At 45.3% G+C, this 23197-nt stretch overlaps 1 protein-coding gene across 1 annotated transcript in view; it reads right to left on the reverse strand.

The window, feature by feature from the left end:
• Nucleotides 1-9433: 9433 nt before the first annotated feature.
• Nucleotides 9434-23197, reverse strand: part of LOC137374817 (equilibrative nucleobase transporter 1-like) — a 480520-nt gene continuing 466756 nt past the window's right edge. The window contains exons 11-13 of the mRNA XM_068041340.1: nt 15012-15204; nt 11425-11548; nt 9434-9541 (exon numbers count right to left, since the gene is read on the reverse strand). Coding sequence (XP_067897441.1) covers nt 9434-9541; nt 11425-11548; nt 15012-15204 — 425 coding nt within the window. The remainder of the gene's footprint in view (nt 9542-11424; nt 11549-15011; nt 15205-23197) is intronic.

Consider the following 23197-nt stretch of genomic DNA (forward strand, 5'->3'; position numbering starts at 1 on the left):
CTCCAACTCGCTAGCACCTTTTGTTTTGCCTATCTTCTTCATTTACCTTCATGTTTATTGGCAAACACCAAATCTTCACGACAATGCGGGCTTCTGATTCTAGTTCTATTGAGAGATGATTCTTCAGCCTTCATTTCTTTGTGTGATCTATTAAAAGTGCGGGCACTACTAGCACTTCGATATCTTTTGGGACTAATACTGTAAGATCTCTCTGGCATTATCAGAGGTTCTACATCCAGTCCCTGATCATTTCCAGACCCACTATTGGAACTTGCACTGCGCTTTCTTATTCTCTATTCTTTCATCCCATTCTGCCAGTTCATGATCTGGCTTCTTGGCCATCAGCCTGAATATTCAACCAATATTTAAATCTGCCAGTAGTTTTTCCTACACGTCCCACAATTGTCGCATTGCTCCACTCACAAGACCCCTCTGGAATATACATCACCCAAGTACCTACACAGGGCAACTGACCTTTGGATGTGATAGCTCTGTCCCGTGCATCGTGACTGCTCACATTACCACTATCCAACCCTTGATCTGCTGGATACGATTCATCAGAACATTCACCCAAATCACATGAGCATTTGAGGTGTCTTTATATCAGCTGCTCAGTTTCAGAGATTTTGTAATCAATACCGATAAATCATGATGAATGAACATCGACAGTTTGAATTCCATGTTTGATAAATATTGTCTCACTATCACGACCTATGACATTGCTGGGGACTTTCCATTCCCTATGGCACTTTCTTTCATAAGACACCAAATATCCTGAATTGAATTCTGATTATGATTAGAGATACAGCACTGAAACAGGCCCTTCGGCCCACCGAGTCTGTGTTAGATAGATTCTGTATTAGATAGCCTTATACAATGCCTCAGAGGTCTCCAAAGTTTTTTCCAAATTTTCAGTCTTAATGAAAGCCCATTTTCCTGCATGTAAAGCATTCAAAAGTGCAGAAAAAATGCAACTAACGGTCGCACTTTCCAGAACAAGATACTGTCGCACAGCACAGAAGACAATTTGAGATTTCACCCATAGACCAATTGTTTAGTTTAGTTTAGTTTAGAGATACAGCACTGAAACAGGCCCTTCGGCCCACCGAGTCTGTGCCGACCATCAACCACCCATTTATACTAATCCTACACTAATTCCATATTCCTACCACATCCCCACCCATCCCTATATTTCCCTACCACCTACCTACACTAGGGGCAATTTATAAAGGCCAATTTACCGATCAACCTGCAAGTCTTTGGCATGTGGGAGGAAACCGGAGCACCCGGAGGAAACCCACGCAGACACAGGGAGAACTTGCAAACTCCACACATTGATAGGCACTTCACCCTCCAACGATCTGAAGCAAGTTCTTTGCATGAGCAGCCCATGCCAGTGTGGTTCTCAACTTGCAGCTTATATCGTCAGCTAAGAGGTTATGCAACATTTCATCAATCACCTCGTGATTGATTTCACAGAGTTTATTGCCAAAATGACTTTGAACTGCAGTATTCATGAACACGATGTCTATGTTTGCACACATGGCTGTGAAATCATCAAGGGAAAACTCCCCTCCATTATCAGTCAGCAACCAAGTTCGGTCCCTAGCCATTTCTGCAGGATTTTTTCTATAATCATCCCATTTGTTCTTGCTATCTATGATTGTAGAAAGACTAAATCTGGTTGCCAGGTCTATGAAATGTACAATTAAAATATTTGTATCATTATCCCATAAGATAAAATCCATGGCAACTAGCTCGTTAAAGTCACATGCCAAAGGAAGGCTTAGAGGAGGAAATGACATCGTCCTCCGATACTTTTTAGAGATTTCACACATTTCACTAATCTCTTCTATTATCCTCGTATACACAGTCACGACTGTCTCCTTTAAAAGAGGTTTTAATCCTTTGCAAGTTCTTTGAGCAAATTGTCTGCACACATTTGAGACAATTTGTATTTTTTTCTCTGATTCTTATCACCTGATGCCATTAATACCTCTCTAACACTCTGACTTGAAACATGTTAAGGGGAAGAATAATGCCCTGACTGAGTAAACTGCAAATGCACTGACTTTCCAAAATCAATTCCCTGATCATGCTCCATTTCAAGTTTCATTTGTGCCTTTTTCGTTGAAAGTTTATTCAACAATAAAGGTTATCTCACACGTGACTATATCAGTCCTGATAAAGTGCCTTACTCCAGCTATTTTACATGGAATTACTTTCCTTAGTGACTTCATGTGTTTTCATCACCATCTAAAGCAAGTATTGCTTCTATACTCCTTAGCCTTGCATCCATTATCACAACTGAATGAATCTAGGTAATATTTTAACCAATCATCTACACTTACTGCCAACGTGCAAGTACTATCCAACACAGAATAGTTGAATGAATCCGCGACTGACAGATTAATCGCCTGATTAAAACTGCTTGTGACGAGTACAATTCATTCAGATTCATTGTTATCTTCCTTTTCTGCTTCAGAATTCTCTGTGGCATCTGCCATTTCGAGGACCCTGCCTTTCCGCCATGGGCAGTCATTGCATAATGATACTTTGGGTAACACCAGAAGTATCAATTCAGAATCACAGAATTGGTATAACACAGGAGGAGGCCATTCGGCCTGTCGCGACTGCGATGGATCTCCAAAAGAGAAATTTACCTAGTGCCACTCCTGCCTTCTCCTATTAACCCTACGCATTCTCCCTTTTCAGTTAGCAATCCAATTCCCTCTTGAATGCCTCGATTGAATCTACATCCACTACACTTTCAGGCAGTGCATTTCAGATTCTAACCACTCACTGTACAAAAATGCTTTTCCCTACGACACCATTGCTTATTTTGTCAATTATCTCAAAATTGTGCTCTCTTGTTCTCAATCCTTCCACCGATGGGAACAGTTTTTCTCCATCAACTCTGGTCCTACCCCTAATGATTTTGGACACCGCTATCAAATCTCCTCTCAACCTTCTCTGCTCCAAGGAAAAGAGTGCCAACTACACTAATCAATCCATGTAATTGAAGTTCCTCATCCCTGGTACCATTCTTATAAATCATTTCTGCACTCTCGCTAATGCTTTCACATCTTTCCTGAAGTGTGGTGCCCATAACTGAACACAATACTCCATTTTAGGTCACACCAGTGCTTTATACAGGTTTAACATATCTTCCTTTCTCTTGTACTCTATGCCCTATGAATAATGCCTCGGATGCTGTCTGCTCTATTAACCAGTTTCTCAAAATATCTTGCCACCTTCAATGAATAATGCATATCTCCGCCCAAGTCCCTCTGCTCCTCTCTCAGACTTAGAATTGCACCCTTTATTCATCTCTGACTGGCTCTTCACAACAGGAATTGGCCAAATGTTTGAGTGCGTTGCTACAACCAGTTCTAAGTCAGTTTCCACATACACAGTGAAGGATTGCTTCTCTTTTGCGAAGACTATACATAACCTGCATATCTGGCAATGCTGTGTCTATGTGCTGGTTTAATTTCGCCAGCCGATTCACAAATATGCCGCTCAAAGAAGACAGAGGCTTTTGTGCTTCTACATCAAGGCCATCTTTCTGAATCTGCATCAATTGAACTTATGAACATAATAACTAACGCAGTTGAGTTCAGCCTAAATGACGCCGTGTATGCCCAAATAGATGGTGATGCTATGGATCCCCTCTAGGCCCAAATCTTGCGAACATTTCCATTGGTTTCCAAGAGAATTGCAATTCCAATGGAATGACCCCAGCCTCCTGCCCCTTGCACATTTCCAAAAGACAGATGATACTCTTTCCATACATAAATCTGCAGCTGTATGTATGAATTTGAAACACATTATGCGCTCCATCCCATGCTCAAATTCACCTTTGAAATGGACCAGCTTAACGAGCTCCCTTTCCGTGCTAATTGAGGAATGTACTCATGAGTTCACTTCTACTGTCGACAGTCACTGGTCAATATACACAATGAGATTCCTGCCACTCCACGCCCTGTAAATTGACCTGATCAGCAATCATGTAAATAGGGCCCAAGCTATTTGTTTACTGTGCAAGGCTGACGCTGAAATAGTGCACATCAAAGCTAGCCTGTGGGATAATGGCTACCCTGGTCAGATCATTACTCACTCTCTATCACATATACTCATGTATGAGCCTAAGACCACAAGAAGCAGACCTGAAAAGAACCCAATCTACCTCAAATTACCCTGGAAGGGTAAGGGATCTCCATTATTTGAGCAACAGTTGAAGCTCGCCATTTCACGCTGCTACTATGCAATAACAATACAAGTGATCATTTCCACCAGCAAGTTGCTGCCTTCAAGCCAAAAAGATGTTCCACCAACCACACAAATGAATAATTGGGCACTTCAATTTCAGTTCTGGTGCAATGCCAGGCATGTGTGACGGACATCCCAATGATTGGCAGATCAGATCCAACAGGAATTTTGCAGGGGTGAGTAATTTGGAAGGGGGAATTTAGCGGGGGTGAATAACTTGGGGGGGAGGAATTTTGTGGGAGTGAATAATTTTGGGATGAATAATTTGGGGGGGTTTTGCAGGGGGAATATTGTAGGGGAATATTGTGGGGGTGAATAATTTCTGGGGTGAATTTTGCAGGGGGTGAATAATTTTGTGGGGAATAATTTTGGGGGTGAATAATTTGGGGTAATAATTTGTGGGGGAATTTTGCAGGGGGATAATTTGGGGTGAATTTTGCATGGCGTGAATAAATTGGTGGTGAATAATTAGGTGGGGAATAAATTGGGGGGTGAATAATTTGAGGGGGAATTTTGCAGGGGGATAATTTGGGGGGGATTTTGCAGGGGGGAATAAATTCCGGGGTCGCCATACTCTGCAGGGTGTAATATTGTGGCAGAGGGGGGGCAAAGAAAGACAGAAAGCAGAAAAAGTCAGAAAGAGGCAAGAAAGAGAGAAAAGTCAGAAAAAAAGAAAAAGAAAGAGAGAAAGTCAGAAAGAGCAAAGAAATAGAGAGAAATTCAGAAAGAGGAAAAGAAAGAGAGAGAAAGCAGAAAAAAGGAAGCGAGAGAAAGCAGAAAAAGAGAAAAAAGAGAGAAAGAGATAAAGTTCGAGTGTAAGAGCAAGTGAGAAAGAGAGAAAGAAAAAATAATAAGTCAGAGAAATGGAGAAAAGGCAGGAAGAAACAGAAAAGACAGGAAAGAGAAATAAATAGAAATGACAGAAAAAAAGTGGAGGGAAAAGGGGGGAGGGAAAGAACAGAGACACAAAGAAATTGCAGACACCAGAGAGACAGACAGAAAACCAGTGGGAGGAAGACACACAGAGAATCACAGAGTGAGAGAGAAGCTCAAAGAGAGATAGATTGAGATGGCCAGAGAAAGCCCATGAGAGAGAAAGACACACAATCACTCAAAGAGAGAGCGAGAGAGAGAGAGAGAAACACAAAGTGAGGGAGAGAGAGAGAGACAGACAGAGACAGAGAGAAACACAGAGAGAAGAGAGATAGATAGATAGATAAACAGAGAGGGAGAGATAGAAACACAGAGGTTGAAAAAGAGAGAGATTGTGTGAGAGAGAGAGAGAGGGAGAGAGATTGAGGGAGGGAGAGATTGAGAGAGTGAGGGAGAGATAGATTGAGAGCGATAGATTCAGAGGGATAGATTCAGAGAGAGAGAGATTGAGAGAGATAGATTGAGTCAGAAGGAATGAGAAGGCAGAGCGAGAGACAATAAAGATATGATACTCACCAGGCCACACTGTCTGCACTCCATTGTTGGACTCTATCACCTTCCCTCCATCAGCTCATCCATGGGGAAAAGATCCTGGAGAGGGGCATTGGGGTGGGAATTGGAGAAAAGGGTCAGGACTGGGACACAGAGAGGGGGATTCAGACTGGACTCTCTCTCACACACACACACACTATAATCAGCATTGCAATTCACCTGGGCACAGAGATACAGACAGTGAGACACAGAAGCTCACCTTCACACACCACGCGCATGGAAAAAAAGAATGGAGGCTGATGTTGTCTTATATTTCCCAGAATCTGTCACTCACAACAGCCAGTCCACCCAAAATACAGCTCATCCAACCAGCTCTCAGCTTCCTCCATCTGGACACTCCCTCCCAGGTATGGGACAGTCCAAGTTGAGTCTATGTGTAAACAGGGAATGGAGGAAGAAGGGATATTCCAGCCATATCCCAAATGGACCATTCCAGACAGAAACCTGTCTGTCTGTCTGTCTCTCTCTGCCTCCCCCACAACCTCATTAACAGAGCAGAAAAGCTGCTGTAATTTATAACCTGGAGGAGCTGGTTTGGATAATGGTCATTTAACACTAATTGTATCAAATGTCTTTCACTATTCACCTCCAGTTAACAGAAAGTTCAGAAAAATGACTGAAAATGTCTCATTGCAGTTACCTTGAAATGCTGACAAAGAGTTTTTTCCTGGAGAGACCTGTTTGACTGAAGTATAAACAGACAGTTTTTATTCAGATTTTCAATTCCACTGTGTGACAAAGACTGAAACAAAAGCCTGGTTAATGATGCAACCAAGAGAACTTTTACAACTGGTGACATTTCACACAATTCTCATCCATATTTACTGTTATATTTGTCAGTGATTGTTTGTATTATATTTGTTGCTGCTGTATTTATCCATTAACCCCTAATCAATCGCAAGAACATTCTTAACATTTAACACTTTAATGTTCGAAGGGTTTAGAAAGCTGGAAAATGGCCATTTAACACAAATGGTATTAAATATCTTCCACTTTTCACCTCCAGTTTATATAAAGTTCAGCGATAAAGACCTCCACATTCTGACAAAGAGTTGTTACTGCTGCAATAAAGTGTTACTTGTTTCCAGTGTCCACACTAAGCTATTTCATTGGAACAAATCCAACTGTTTCCTTCATCATTTTGTAAATGTGCATCAGCTCACACTTAAATCTATCCTTCTCTGAAGTATCGAGTCCTATCTCTTTCAGCACATCTTACAACAAAGATGATTTTAACTGGAAATCTGTCACATTTGCCTCTTTATTACACAACCCACTAAAGTTGCATTTTAAGCTCTCCTAGACAATTTTAATCACTCCAAACTTGTCAGCCATTCTTTGAAACCTCTCCCCCTTTCTTTCCCACATACACACAGTCTTCCTTCCTTCCACAGTAAACCTGCTCTGCACTCTCTCCAAGGCCTTGACATCCTTCCTAAAGTGTGGTGAAAAGGATCGAACACAATACTGCAGTTGAGGCCGAACCAGCAGTTTGAATGAGGCAATTGATTTTAATTCCTTGCCTTATTTATGTAAAAAAAACATCTGTAGTAACAGGCTTGCTGATGCTTTTTGCTCTAATGTCAATGATCTTTAAATTTGAATTTTTGTTATGCGCTACAGCAATATGTCCTTCAGTCTGGAGGAGCTCACAGTTGTCTGGTGAGAACACTATGTGTCAATAGAAAGGAATGAGGTACCATAAAACAAGGGAGCTTGATTAGTGGTTACTCTGAGGTGGGAAAGGGTCCAGGTTCCAATTTCAGGATCTGTGCTGACATAGCTGATTGCACAAAGACCAGAAGGATGCAATGGCATTGACACACAGCTGCACACAAACGCACAAAATCCTTCAAAGAAGAGATATTTCGGGCCCTCCAATGGGAATGGTGACGGAATGGGGTGGGGATATTCCAACGAATGTTGTAAATGGTTCATTTCAGGACCCTATCTCTCTCTCCCTCTCCTCCCGCACATTCCCCCAACCCCCACCACACCCAAGACCTCATTAACAACTGAATGCAGAAAAACTGCTGCAATGTAAAACCTGGAGCGGCCTGTTTGGAAAATGGCCATTTGACACAAATTGTATTGAATGCCTTTCACTATTCACCCCCAGTTTACAGAAAGTGCAGCAATAACTTGAAATTATGACAAAGAGTTTTTGTTGGCAAGGCCTGTTTGCTGCAGTTTGAGGAACAGACAATTTTATTAGGTTTCTCAGTTGCTCTGTGTGGCAACTCCTCAAATTATAGCCAGGTAAATCATGCAGCCAAGAAAACGTTTACAACTGATGACATTTGACTGAAAAATTCTGACCGATATTTACACTTGTATCTGTAAATGATTCATTTCTTAATTTTGTTGCATTTATGCATTACCTGGTAAGCAATCAAAATAATTTTCTCAACATTTACCATTGTAAAGTCACAAGGGTTTACACTGTCTGACAGGTTGGTGAAATCAGATTTGATATCTATTTTCAAAAGACAATTATATCAGTATTTCACTCCTCTCACTAATAGTAGAGAAGATAAGAGCACAAAAAGAGAAGTGAGAGATGTCATAACTTTAGTGATGAAGAATTCAACGCAACTTATTCAGAGAATTTTTATTTGTAAATGAATGTTTGGACTTTATTTGATGTTCTTGTTTTATTTCTGCATTAGCGTTTACTCACTCAAAATAATTTTTCAGACAGAAACCAGGTTAATGTTACAAGCATTTACATAGTTGGAAAATTACCATTGAACACAAGTTATATTTAAATTATTTCATTAAGCATCTAAATGTTACACAAAGTGTCAGATTGACACAAACATACATTCCTCTAACTTACAGCAAACTTTCAAACTCTTTGGAACACAGAATCGCCCCATCAGCAATGGCTCAGTACCTCCATCTGCTGGTGTCCCTGCCTTAATGCATTTACTGCACGCTCTCACCATCTCCATCCATTGATGTCCCTGTTCTCACTGCAGTTCCTGCCCCCTCTCACCATCTCCATCTGCTGGTGTCCCTATCTCACTGCAATTACTGTCCGCCTCTCACCATCTCCACCTGCTGGTGTCCCTGACTCACCGCACAGACCCCCTTCCATACACCACACCTTCACCCCCACACTGCGCCCTCCACTTGTGTACAGACCCCCATACACCACCCCTCCCACTCCACTCAGCCCCCCTCCACCCATGTACAGCCACCCCCATACACCACACACTCACCTGCACACTGCCCCCTCCACTGACACTCATACACCACACACTCACCTGCACACTGCCCCCTCCACTGATCCCCACATACACCACCCCTTCACCCACACACTTTCCCCTCCACTGACACCCCCTATACCACCATCTCACCCCCACACTGCCCCGTCCACTCGTGTACAGACCCCCCATGCACCACCATCTCACAACCACACTGCCCCGTCCACTCGTGTACAGACCCCTGCATACACCACCCCTTCACCCACACACTTTCCCCTCCACTGACTCCCCCATACACCACCATCTCACCCCCACACTGCCCCGTCTACTCGTGTACAGACCCCCCCATGCACCACCATCTCACCCCCACACTACACACCCCCAGCCCAAACAAGCATCCTGCTCAGAGATCTCTCACTAGTTGGTGCTCCTGCTCCCCAAGCGCCGGCATGTCAACTCTGGACAGCTTAACTGTCGGTCCCACCTCTGTGCCGGTATTCCCGTTGGCAGTGCAGGTAGATGTTTATGGGATGAACGTAGGTCAGGGCTACCAGGACTATGAATCCAATGTTCAGCTGCATCAAAAAGGACAAGGAAAAAGATGAACTGAACGAGTTAGAGTTCAGGTAAAGGCAATCTGGAAACATTTTCATGGAATCATTGGACATTACAGCATTGTATGTGGCCATTCAGCCTATTGTGCCTGTGATGCCTCTTTTAACAAATCGGTCCCATCCCCTGCTGTTCCCTCATATCCCGAAAAGAATTCTCCCTCAGGTATTTATCCGATTTCTTTTGGAAGCATACCAATGAACTACAATCCATGAGCCTCACAGGTGGTTTGTACCCAATCATTCAGTATTTACTATTTTTTTATGTATTAGAAATTAGAACATTACAGCGCAGTACAGGCCCTTCGGCCCTCGATGTTGCGCCGACCTGTGAAACCATCTGACCTACACTATTCCATTTTCATCCATATGTCTATCCAATGACCACTTAAATGCCCTTAAAGTTGGCGAGTCTACTACTGCTGCAGGCAGGGCGTTCCACGCCCCTACTACTCTCTGAGTAAAGAAACTACCTCTGACATCTGTCCTATATCTATCACTCCTCAACTTAAAGCTATGTCCCCTCGTGTTTGCCATCACCATCCGAGGAAAAAGACTCTCACTATCCACCCTATCTAACCCTCTGATTATCTTATATGTCTCTATTAAGTCACCTCTCCTCCTCCTTCTCTCTAACGAAAACAACCTCAAGTCCCTCAGCCTTTCCTCGTAAGACCTTCCCTCCATACCAGGCAACATCCTAGTAAATCTCCTCTGCACCCTTTCCATAGCTTCCACATCCTTCCTATAATGCGGTGACCAGAACTGCACGCAATACTCCAGGTGCGGTCTCACCAGAGTTTTGTACAGCTGCAGCATGACCTCGTGGCTCCGAAACTCGATCCCCCTACTAATAAAAGCTAACACACCATATGCCTTCTTAACACCCCTATTAACCTGGGTAGCAACCTTCAGGGATTTATGCACCTGGACACCAAGATCTCTCTGTTCATCTACACTACCAAGAATCTTCCCATTAGCCCAGTACTCTGCATTCCTGTTACTCCCTCCAAAGTGAATCACCTCACACTTTTCCGCATTAAACTCACTAGTTTCTGCAAGTAACTGCAAACCTTCATCTCTGGGACCATTCCAGTGAATCTCTTCTGTGCATTCACCAAAACATTCAACAGCCTTCCTAAAGTGTGGTGCCCACAATTGGACCCAATATTCCTGTTGGGGGACTAACTAGTGTTTTAGACAGCTTCGATAATAACTTGCTGGCTATATTTAGAGATACAGCACTGAAACAGGCCCTTCAGCCCACCGAGTCTGTGCTGACCATCAGCCACCCATTTTATACTAATCCTACACTAATTCCACATTACTACCACATCCCCACCTCTTCCTATATTTCCCTACCACCTACCTATACTAGGGGCAATTTATAAAGGCCAATTAACCTATCAACCTGCAAGTCTTTGGCATGTGGGAGGAAACCGGAGCACCCGGAGGAAACCCACGCAGACACAGGGAGAACTTGCAAACTCCACACAGGCAGTACCCAGAATTGAACCCGGCTCGCTGGAGCTGTGAGGCTGCGGTGCTAACCATTGTGCCGCCCACGTCTCTATAATCCACGTCTCTATTGATAAAGCTCAGGGTTCCCATCTGGCACCTGGATGGGTGGGGGGAGGGGAAATACAGCCACACAGACTGACCGTTCATCCTCGGCTGCTGTGGAGATGGCCTCGAAGATCAACCCAGCCCAGCTAAAGGCATCAAGATCTCCCTCTCTCTCTAACATGTCTCCAATGAATGATTCATCCAATGCCTCTCACTGTATCTGTAACTGTCTGGGTCAGATAACAGAGAGAACCAGACTTGTGATAGTCCCTGATACTCACATACAGAGGGTTGCCTCGCAGGGGTCCCTGGACCAGAGCGAAACAAGGGTACTGGAGCAGAGTGACAACAGCAGCAATAGCCAGTCCCAGACCATAAACCTTCCCAAAGTGGCAGGGAGGGAAGCTGCAGGGGACAAGTGGAGAGAGAAGGATGAGGTTCAGAAAATCACAGCAAATCTAACACAGTATACAGGCCAATTTACAGAACAGGTTCAAGCAGTCTTAATGCTCAACAGATCAACACGCACTGCCATTCTTTTACTTCCCTCATGGGTTCATGCAGCTTCCCCTTAAATGCAACTAAACTGTTCATTGCAACAAATGCTCGATGGAGCAAGTTTAACATTCTCACCAGTATTGTCTACATCACAGTGTAATGGGAGTCTGAATGTACTCCTGGTTTCAGAATCCCACATTTAACAGTGTAACGGGAGTCTTAATGTACTCCAGGTCTCAGAATCCGAGATCTAAGTGTAATGGGAGTCTGAAAGTACTCCAGGTCTCAGAATCCCACATTTAACAGTGTAACGGGAGTCTTAATGTACTCCAGGTCTCAGAATCCGAGATCTAAGTGTCATGGGAGTCTGAAAGTACTCCAGGTCTCAGAATCCCACATCTAACAGTGTAACGGGAGTCTTAATGTACTCCAGGTCTCAGAATCCCACATTTAACAGTGTAATGGGAGTCTGAATGTACACCTGGTCTCAGAATCCCAGATCTAACAGTGTAACGGAAGGCTGAAAGTACTCCAGGTCTCAGAATCCCAGATCTAACAGTGTAATGTGAGTCTGAATGTACTCCTGGTCTCAGAATCCCAGATCTAACAGTGTGAACGAAGTCTGAACGTACTCCTGGTCTCAGAATCCCAGATCTAACAGTGTAACGGAAGCCTGAATGTACTCCTGGTCTCAGAATCCCACATTTAACAGTTTAATGGGAGGCTGAAAGTACTCCAGATCTCAGAATCCCACATTTAACAGTTTAACGGGAGTCTGAATGTACTCCTGGTCTCAGAATCCCAGATCTAACAGTGTAATGGGAGTCTGAATGTACTCCTGGTCTCAGAATCCCAGATCTAACAGTGTGAACGAAGTCTGAACGTACTCCTGGTCTCAGAATCCCAGATCTAACAGTGTAACGGAAGCCTGAATGTACTCCTGGTCTCAGAATCCCAGATCTAACAGTGTAACGAGAGTATGAATGTACTCCTGGTCTCAGAATCCCAGATCTAACAGTGTAACGGAAGCCTGAATGTACTCCTGGTCTCAGAATCCCAGATCGAACAGTGTAACGAGAGCCTGAACGTATTCCCGGTCTCGGAATCCCAGATCTAACAGTGTAACGGGAGTCTGAATGTACTCCTGGTATCAGAATCCCAGATCTAACAGTGTAACGGGTGTCTGAATGCACTCCTGGTCTCAGAATCCCAGATCTAACAGTGTAACGGGTGTCTGAATGTACTCCTGGTCTCAGAATCCCAGATCTAACAGTGTAACGAGAGTATGAATGTACTCCTGGTCTCAGAATCCCAGATCTAACAGTGTAACGGAAGCCTGAATGTACTCTTGGTCTCAGAATCCCAGATCTAACAGTGTAACGGGAGTCTGAATGTACTCCTGGTCTCAGAATCCCAGATCTAACAGTGTAACGGGTGTCTGAATGTACTCCTGGTCTCAGAATCCCAGATCGAACAGTGTAACGAGAGCCTGAACGTATTCCCGGTCTCGGAATCCCAGATCTAACAGTGTAACGGGTGTCTGAATGCACTCCTGGTCTCAGAATCCCAGATCTAACAGTGTAACGAGAGTATGAATGTACTCCTGGTCTCAGAATCCCAGATCTAATAGTGTAACGGAAGCCTGAATGTACTCCCGGTCTCAGAATCCCAGATCGAACAGTGTAACGGGAGTCTGAATGTACACCTGGTCTCAGAATCCCAGATCTAACAGTGTAACGCGAGCCTGAACATATTCCCGGTCTCGGAATCCCAGATCTAACAGTGTAACGAGAGCCTGAACATATTCCCGGTCTCGGAATCCCAGATCTAACAGTGTAACGGGAGTCTGAATGCACTCCTGGTCTCAGAATCCCAGATCTAACAGTGTAACGAGAGTATGAATGTACACCTGGTCTCAGAATCCCAGATCTAACAGTGTAACGAGAGCCTGAACATATTCCCGGTCTCGGAATCCCAGATCTAACAGTGTAACGAGAGCCTGAACATATTCCCGGTCTCGGAATCCCAGATCTAACAGTGTAACGAGAGCCTGAACATATTCCCGGTCTCGGAATCCCAGATCTAACAGTGTAACGAGAGCCTGAACGTATTCCCGGTCTCGGAATCCCAGATCTAACAGTGTAACGAGAGCCTGAACGTATTCCCGGTCTCGGAATCCCAGATCTAACAGTGTAACGAGAGCCTGAACGTATTCCCGGTCTCAGAATCCCAGATCTAACAGTGTAACGAGAGCCTGAACATATTCCCGGTCTCGGAATCCCAGATCTAACAGTGTAACGAGAGCCTGAACATATTCCCGGTCTCGGAATCCCAGATCTAACAGTGTAACGAGAGCCTGAACGTATTCCCGGTCTCGGAATCCCAGATCTAACAGTGTAACGAGAGTATGAATGTATTCCCGGTCTCAGAATCCCAGATCTAACAGTGTAACGGGAGTATGAATGTACTCCTGGTCTCAGAATCCCAGATCTAACAGTGTAACGAGAGTATGAATGTACTCCTGGTCTCAGAATCCCAGATCTAACAGTGTAACGAGAGTATGAATGTATTCCCGGTCTCAGAATCCCAGATCTAACAGTGTAACGAGAGTATGAATGTACTCCTGGTCTCAGAATCCCAGATCTAACAGTGTAACGAGAGTATGAATGTATTCCCGGTCTCAGAATCCCAGATCTAACAGTGTAACGAGAGTATGAATGTACTCCTGGTCTCAGAATCCCAGATCTAACAGTGTAACGGGTGTCTGAATGCACTCCTGGTCTCAGAATCCCAGATCTAACACTGTAATGGGAGGCTGAATGTAATCCTGGTCTCAGAATCCCAGATCTAACAGTGTAACGGGTGTCTGAATGCACTCCTGGTCTCAGAATCTCAGATCTAACACTGTAATGGGAGGCTGAATGTAATCCTGGTCTCAGAATCCCAGATCTAACAGTGTAACGAGAGCCTGAACGTATTCCCGGTCTCAGATTCCCAGATCTAACAGTGTAACGAGAGTCTGAATGCACTCCTGGTCTCAGAATCTCAGATCTAACACTGTAATGGGAGGCTGAATGTAATCCTGGTCTCAGAATCCCAGATCTAACAGTGTAACGGGAGTCTGAACGTATTCCCGGTCTCAGATTCCCAGATCTAACAGTGTAACGGGTGTCTGAATGCACTCCTGGTCTCAGAATCCCAGATCTAACAGTGTAACGGGTGTCTGAATGCACTCCTGGTCTCAGAATCTCAGATCTAACACTGTAATGGGAGGCTGAATAAGCTACTAGTCTCACAATGGCATATCTCATATTTTGTTTTTGTCACGCGACCAGGGACTGCATTCCCTGGATGTCATGGTCTAACTTACGCAATGGTGACGAATGTGGCATAGTCCCCGAACAGGAAGGCTCGGTTGATAACCTGCAGGACGAAAGTCAGGTACTGAACCTCGACCACAGGGATAGCAGCACAGACCGAAAACAGTACACACTGTGTGATGGTGATGGCAAGAGAGGGCACCGCCAACGTCAAGTCTGCCAGTCTCTGTGAGGCAGCAGAATCTGAGGAGGTGGGGGGGGGGGGGGGGTGGTGGTGGGTGGGTGGACGAGAAAGGGAAGGAGTTAGAAAGCAAATTCAATCAAGGCTGTCCCACCTGAGAGACTTAGAGGATTCCCCCAAGTCGACCCACTGCCCCGTCCATATACCAACCATCTCAGAGGGCGGAAAACACCCTCTCAAATCCCGTGATGGAGGAAGTGAATGTTGAAGGTGGTGGATGAGGTGCCGACAAGCGTGCTGCTTTGTTCTGGATGGTGTCGAGCTTCTTGAGTATTGTTGTAGCTGCACCTGTCCAGGCAAGTGGAGAGTATTCCATCACACTCCTGACTTGTGCCTTGTCGATGGTGGACAGGCTTTGGGGAGACAGAAGCTGAGTTACTCACAGCAGGATTCCTAACCTCTGACCTGCTCTTGTAGCCATGGTATTTATATGGCTACTCCAGTTCAGTTTCTGGTCAATGGTAACCCCTAGGATGTTGATAGTGGGGGATTCAGCGATGACAATGCCATTGAATCTCACGGGGAGATGGTTAGATTCTCTCTTGTTGGAGATGGCCATTGCCTGGCAATTGTGTGGTGTGAATGTTACTTTCCAATTAACAACCCATGCTTGACTTTGTACATGTCCTGCTGCATGTGGACATGGAATGATTCTGCTTCCAAACAGTCGTAAATGGTACTGAACATTTTGCAATCATCAGTGAACATCCGCACTTCTACCTTGCGATTGAAGGAAGGTCATTGATGAAGCAGCTGAAGATGATTGGGCCTAGGACACTACCCTGAGGAACTCCTGCAGTGATGTCCTGGAGCTCAGATGATGGTCCTCCAACAACCATCTTCCTTTGCATTTGATACGACTGCAACCAGCAGTGAATTGCCCCCCCACCCCCCCAGTCCCATTGACCTCAGTTTTGCTAGGGCTCCTTGTTGCCATACTCGGTAAAATCCCACCTTGATGTCAAGGGCAGTCACTCTCACCTCACCTCTCGAGTTCAGCACTTTTGTCTATGTTTCAGCCAAGGCGGTAATGAGGCTGAGCGACCCTGGCAGACTGTAAACTGAGAGTCACTGTGCAGGTTATTGCCACTTGGTCGCACTGTCAATGACACCTTCCATCACTTAACTGCTGATCGAGAGCTGACTAATGGAGCGGAAATTGGCCGGATGTACTTGTCCTGTTTTTTATTTGTTAACAGGGCATACCGGAGCATTTTCCACATTCTCCAATAGAGGCCAGTGTCGTAGCAATACTGGAAGAGCATTGCCAATGACACAAGAAGATGTGACACACACGTCCTCAGCAATATAGCCGGAATATTGTCAGGATACACCAGCTAGTTGTGACACACATCAAAGAACAAAGAACAAAGAAAATTACAGCACAGGAACAGGCCCTTCAGCCCTCCAAGCCTGCGCCGATCCAGATCCTCTATCTAAACATGTCGCCTATTTTCTAAGGGTCTGTATCTCTTTTCTTCCTGCCCATTCATGTATCTATCTAGATACATCTTAAAAGACGCTATCGTGTCCGTGTCTACCACCTCCGCTGGCAACGCGTTCCAGGCACCCACCACCCTCTGCGTAAAGAACTTTCCACGCATATCCCCCCTAAACTTTTCCCCTTTCACTTTGAACTCATGTCCTCTAGTAATTGAATCCCCCACTCTGGGAAAAAGCCTCTTGCTATCCAACCTGTCTATACCTCTCATGATTTTGTACACCTCAATCAGGTCCACCTTCAACCTCCGTCTTTCTAATGAAAATAATCCTAATCTACTCAACCTCTCTTCATAGCTAGCGCCCTCCATACCAGGCAACATCCTGGTGAACCGCCTCTTCACCCTCTCCAAAGCATCCACATCCTTTTGGTAATGTGGCGACCAGAACTGCACGCAGTATTCCAAATGTGGCCGAACCAAAGTCCTATACAACTGTAACATGACCTGCCAACTCTTGTACTCAATACCCCGTCCGATGAAGGAAAGCATGCCGTATGCCTTCTTGACCACTCTATTTACCTGCGTTGCCACCTTCAGGGAACAATGAACCTGAACACCCAAATCTCTCTGTGCACCAATTTTCCCCAGGACTTTTCCATTTACTGTATAGTTCACTCTTGAATTGGATCTTCCAAAATGCATCACCTCGCATTTGCCCTGATTGAACTCCATCTGCCATTTTTCTGCCCAACTCTCCAGTCTATTTTATTTTAATTTTCCCAACATTGACAGGGATTCACTTAGTGTTAGAGGTCTAGATGGCGCAGAATTTGTAAGGAGCATCCAGGAGGGTTTTCTAGAGCGGTATGTAAATAGTCCAACTCGGGAAGGGGCCATACTGGACCTGGTGTTGGGGAATGAGCCCGGCCAGGTGTTTGAAGTTTCAGTAGGGGACTACTTTGGGAATAGTGATCACAATTCCGTAAGCTTTAAAATACTCATGGACAAAGACGAGAGTGGTCCGAAAGGAAGAGTGCTAAATTGGGGGAAGGCCAACTATACCAAAATTCGGCAGGAGCTGGGGAATGTAGATTGGGAACAGCTGTTTGAAGGTAAATCCACATGTGATATGTGGGAGGCTTTTAAAGAGAGGTTGATTAGCGTGCAGGAGAGACATGTTCCTGTGAAAATGAGGGATAGAAATGGCAAGATTAGGGAACCATGGATGACAGGTGAAATTGTGAGACTAGCTAAGAGGAAAAAGGAAGCATACATAAGGTCTAGACAGCTGATGAAAGACGAAGCTTTGAAAGAATATCGGGAATGTAGGACCAATCTGAAACAAGGAATTAAGAGGGCTAAAAGGGGTCATGAAATATCTTTAGCAAACAGGGTTAAAGAAAATCCCAAAGCCTTTTATTCATATATAAGGAGAAAGAGGGTAACTAGAGAAAGGATTGGCCCACTAAAGGACAAAGGAGGAATGTTATGCTTGGAGTCAGAGAAAATGGGTGAGATTCTAAACGAGTACTTTGCATCGGTATTCACCGAGGAGAGGGACATGACGGATGTTGAGGTTAGGAACAGATGTTTGATTACTCTAGGTCAAGTCGGCATAAGGAGGGAGGAAGTGTTGGGTATTCTAAAGGGCATTAAGGTGGACAAGTCCCCAGGTCCGGATGGGATCTATCCCAGGTTACTGAGGGAAGCGAGAGAGGAAATAGCTGGGGCCTTAACAGATATCTTTGCAGCATCCTTAAACACGGGTGAGGTCCCGGAGGACTGGAGAATTGCGAATGTTGTCCCCTTGTTTAAGAAGGGTAGCAGGGATAATCCAGGTAATTATAGACCGGTGAGCCTGACGTCAGTGGTAGGGAAGCTTCTGGAGAAGATACTGAGGGATAGGATCTATTCCCATTTGGAAGAAAATGGGCTTATCAGTGATAGGCAACATGGTTTTGTGCAGGGAAGGTCATGTCTTACCAACTTAATAGAATTCTTTGAGCAAGTGACAAAGTTGATTGATGAGGGAAGGGCTGTCGATGTCATATACATGGACTTCAGTAAGGCGTTTGATAAGGTTCCCCATGGCAGGCTGATGGAGAAAGTGAAGGCGCATGGGATCCAAGGTGTACTAGCTAGATAGAAAAAGAACTGGCTGGGCAACAGGAGACAGAGAGTAGCAGTAGAGGGGAGTTTCTCAAAATGGAGACGGGTGACCAGTGGTGTTCCACAGGGATCCGTGCTGGGACCACTGTTGTTTGTAATATATATTAATGATTTGGAGGAAAGTATAGGTGGACTGATTAGCAAGTTTGCAGACGACACTAAGATTGGTGGAGTAGCAGATAGTGAAGGGGACTGTCAGAGAATACAGCAGAATATAGATAGATTGGAGAGTTGGGCAGAGAAATGGCAGATGGAGTTCAATCAGGGCAAATGCGAGGTGATGCATTTTGGAAGATCCAATTCAAGAGTGAACTATACAGTAAATGGAAAAGTCCTGGGGAAAATTGATGTCCAGAGAGATTTGGGTGTTCAGGTCCACTGTTCCCTGAAGGTGGCAACACAGGTAAATAGAGTGGTCAAGAAGGCATACGGCATGCTTTCCTTCATCGGACGGGGTATTGAGTACAAGAGTTGGCAGGTCATGTTACAGTTGTATAGGACTTTGTTCGGCCACATTTGGAATACTGCGTGCAGTTCTGGTCGCCACATTACCAAAAGGATGTGGATGCTTTGGAGAGGGTGCAGAGGAGGTTCACCAGGATGTTGCCTGGTATGGAGGGCGCTAGCTATGAAGAGAGGTTGAGTAGATTAGGATTATTTTCATTAGAAAGACGGAGATTGAAGGGGGACCTGATTGAGGTGTACAAAATCATGAGAGGTATAGACAGGGTGGATAGCAAGAGGCTTTTTCCCAGAGTGGGGGATTCAATTACTAGAGGACACGAGTTCAAAGTGAAAGGGGAAAAGTTTAGGGCGGATATGCGTGGAAAGTTCTTTACGCAGAGGGTGGTGGGTGCCTGGAACGCGTTGCCAGCGGAGGTGGCAGATGCGGGCATGATGGCGTCTTTTAAGATGTATCTAGACAGATACATGAATGGGCAGGAAGAAAAGAGATACAGACCCTTAGAAAATAGGCGACAGGTTTAGATAGAGGATCTGGATCGGCGCAGGCTTGGAGGGCCGAAGGGCCTGTTCCTGTGCTGTAATTTTCTTTGTTCTTTGTTCTTTGTTCTTTGTTCTATCTATATTCTGCTGTATTCTCTGACAGTCCCCTTCACTATCTGCTACTCCACCAATCTTAGTGTCGTCTGCAAACTTGCTAATCAGACCACCTATACTTTCCTCAAAATCATTTATGTATATCACAAACAACAGTGGTCCCAGCACGGATCCCTGTGGAACACCACTGGTCACACGTCTCCATTTTGAGAAACTCCCTTTCACTGCTACTCTCTGTCTCCTGTTGCCCAGCCAGTTCTTTATCCATCTAGCTAGTACACCTTGGACCCCAAGCGCCTTCACTTTCTCCAGCAGCCTGCCATGGGGAACCTTATCAAACGCCTTACTGAAGTCCATGTATATGACATCGACAGCCCTTCCCTCATCAATCAACTTTGTCACTTCCTCAAAGAATTCTATTAAGTTGGTAAGACATGACCTTCCCTGCACAAAACCATGTTGCCTATCACTGATAAGCCCATTTTCTTCCAAATGGGAATAGATCATCAGCAATATAGCTGAAATGTTCTCAGGAAACATCAGCTAGTTGTGACACATGTCGCCAGCAACATAGCCGGAATGTTGTCTGGGCCCGTCAGCTAGTTGTGACACACATCGTCAGCAATATTGCCTGAATGTTGTCAGGAGACATCAGCTAATTGTGACAAATTTATTTATTTATTTATTTAGAGATACCGCACTGGAACAGGCTCTTCGGCCCACCGAGTCTGTGCCTACTATCAACCACCCATTTATACTAATCCTGCATTAATCCCGTATTCCTACCATATCCCCGCAATTCCCCGACATATACTAGGGGCAATTTATAATGGCCAATTTACCTATCAACCTGAAAGTCTTGGGCTGTGGGAGGAAACCGGAGCACCCGGAGGAAACCCACAAAGTTACAGGGAGAGCTTGCAAACTCCGCACAGGCAGTACCCAGAACTGAACTTGGGTGGCTGGAGCTGTGAGGCTGCGGTGCTAACCACTGTGCCACTGTGCTGCTCTTGTCGTCAGCAATATTTTTTTTTTATTTAGAGATACAGCACTGAAACAGGCCCTTCGGCCCACCGAGTCTGTGCCGACCAACAAACACCCATTTATACTAATCCTACAGTAATCCCATATTCCCTATCACCTCCCTACACTAGGGGCAATTTACAATGGCCAATTTACCTATCACCTGCAAGTCTTTGGCTATGGGAGGAAACCGGAGCACCCGGAGGAAACCCACGCAGACACAGGGAGAACTTGCAAACTCCGCACAGGCAGTACCCAGAATTGAACCCGGGTCCCTGGAGCTGTGAGGCTGCGGTGCTAACCACTGCGCCACTGTGCCGCCCTACATATAGCCGGAATGTTGTCAGGAGACTTCACTAGTTGTGACACATGTCGTCAGCAATATCACCGGAATGTTGTCAGGGCCCATAGTCTTTGCTGTCTCCAGTTCTGTGAGCAGCAAATTGATATCATGTGAAGTGAAACTAATTGGCTGAAGACTGACATCGTACTGCCGGAGACCTCCGCAGGAGGCCATGATGTAACATACGCTGAGTACTTCTGGTTATAGATGGTTAGAACTGCTTCAGCCCAGTCTCTGATATTGACACAGTGGTGTGCTCATTACTGAGGATGGGGATATTGGTTGAGCCTCCTCCTCCTGTTAGTTGCTCCCAGTAGTAGCAGCGTTAAACCAGAATTGAACTCCCAGCTTGATGGTAATGGCAGTGGGGGATGTGCCGGGCCATGAGGTAACAGACTGTAGTCTGAGTACAATTCTGCGGCTGCTGATGGCCCATGCCACCTCATGGATGTCCATTTTGAGCTGCTAGATCAGTTCTGAATCTATCCCATTTCGCAACGTGATAGCAGCACACAACACGATGGACTGTGAGATGGCCACTCCCAGCAATACTGTCATGGACCAATACATCTGTGACAGGTATATTGGTCAGGACGAGGCCAAGTAGCTTTTTTCCCTCATGTTGGTTCTCTCATCCTCCACTGCATGCCCAATCTCGTAGCTATGTCCATCAGGACTCGGCCAGTAGCACCGAGCCATATGGTGATTCCGATTGATGACCACCATCCAGTGTAAATTCTGTTTTCCCCTCAGTAGAAAGTTCTCCCAGTGTTGTTCAATGTGGAGGAGTACTGAATTATTAGAAGAGTGAGGGTGGGAGGTGGCAATAAACAGAATGTTTCTTTGAACATGTTTGACCTGATGCCGTGATACTTCATGGGGTCCGGATTCAATGTTAAAGACGACTGCGTCCCGACTGTATACACAGTTATGTCCATATCTAGTGGCTCTGTCCTGCCCGTGGGATAGGATAGGTTGATGATGGAGGTGGCTGGGACATTGTCTTCAACATACTATTTGGTCAGTCTGACGAGACAAGCTGTTGCTGGACTTGTATGTGGGAATGTTCTCCCAATTTTGGCACCCTCAGCGTCCTCGGCCGTTCGTAAAGACGACCTCACAGGCTCGACTGCAGCAACTCGACAACTTGCTAATCCGCCTTTGACAGCTTCTTCTAAACCCGCCACCTCTACCTCCCAGAAGGACAAGGGCAGCAGAACGATGGAAACACCACCACCTGCAAGTTCCCCTCCAAGTCACACACCATCCTGACTTGGAACTATATCGCCATTCCTTCACTGTCGCTGGGTCAAAATCCTGGAAGTTCCTTCCTAACAGCACTGTGGGTGTACCTACCCCACATGGACTGCAGCGGTTCAAGAAGACAGCTCACCACCATCTTCTCAAGGCCAATTAGGGATGGGCAATAAATGCTGGATTTGCACAACACAGGAACAAATAAAGAAAATAAAACATCCAACCATCTATCCCAGAGATGTGTCAGCAAAAAGCATTTGGTCCTGGAGAGAGTGGGGTAAGCGGGGAGGGGAACTACCTCAAATCTCTCGTAAACCAATGGTCCTGGAGAGAGTGGGGGAAGGGAGGAGAGGAACTACCTCAAATCCCTCGTAAACAAATGGTCCTGGCGAGAGTGGGGCAACGGGGGAGCTACTGCAAATACATCTGGATTACCTGAGACTTGAGGCAGCTGACTGATCACAGCTGGATTACCTGAGACTGGGAGGCAGCAGAGTGTTCACAGCTGGATTACCTGAGACTGGAGGGAGATGAGTGTACACAGCTGGATTACTTGAGATTTGGAGGGGTCTGAATGTTCACAACTGCATTACCTGTGCCTGGGAGGGAGCTGAGTGTTCACATTTGGATTACCTGAGACTGGGAGGCAGGAGAGTGTTCACAGCTGGATTACCTGAGACTGGGAGGCAGCAAAGTATTCAC

Source organism: Heterodontus francisci, chromosome 11 (assembly GCF_036365525.1).
Source record: "Heterodontus francisci isolate sHetFra1 chromosome 11, sHetFra1.hap1, whole genome shotgun sequence".
Taxonomy (NCBI): Eukaryota; Metazoa; Chordata; class Chondrichthyes; order Heterodontiformes; family Heterodontidae; genus Heterodontus; species Heterodontus francisci.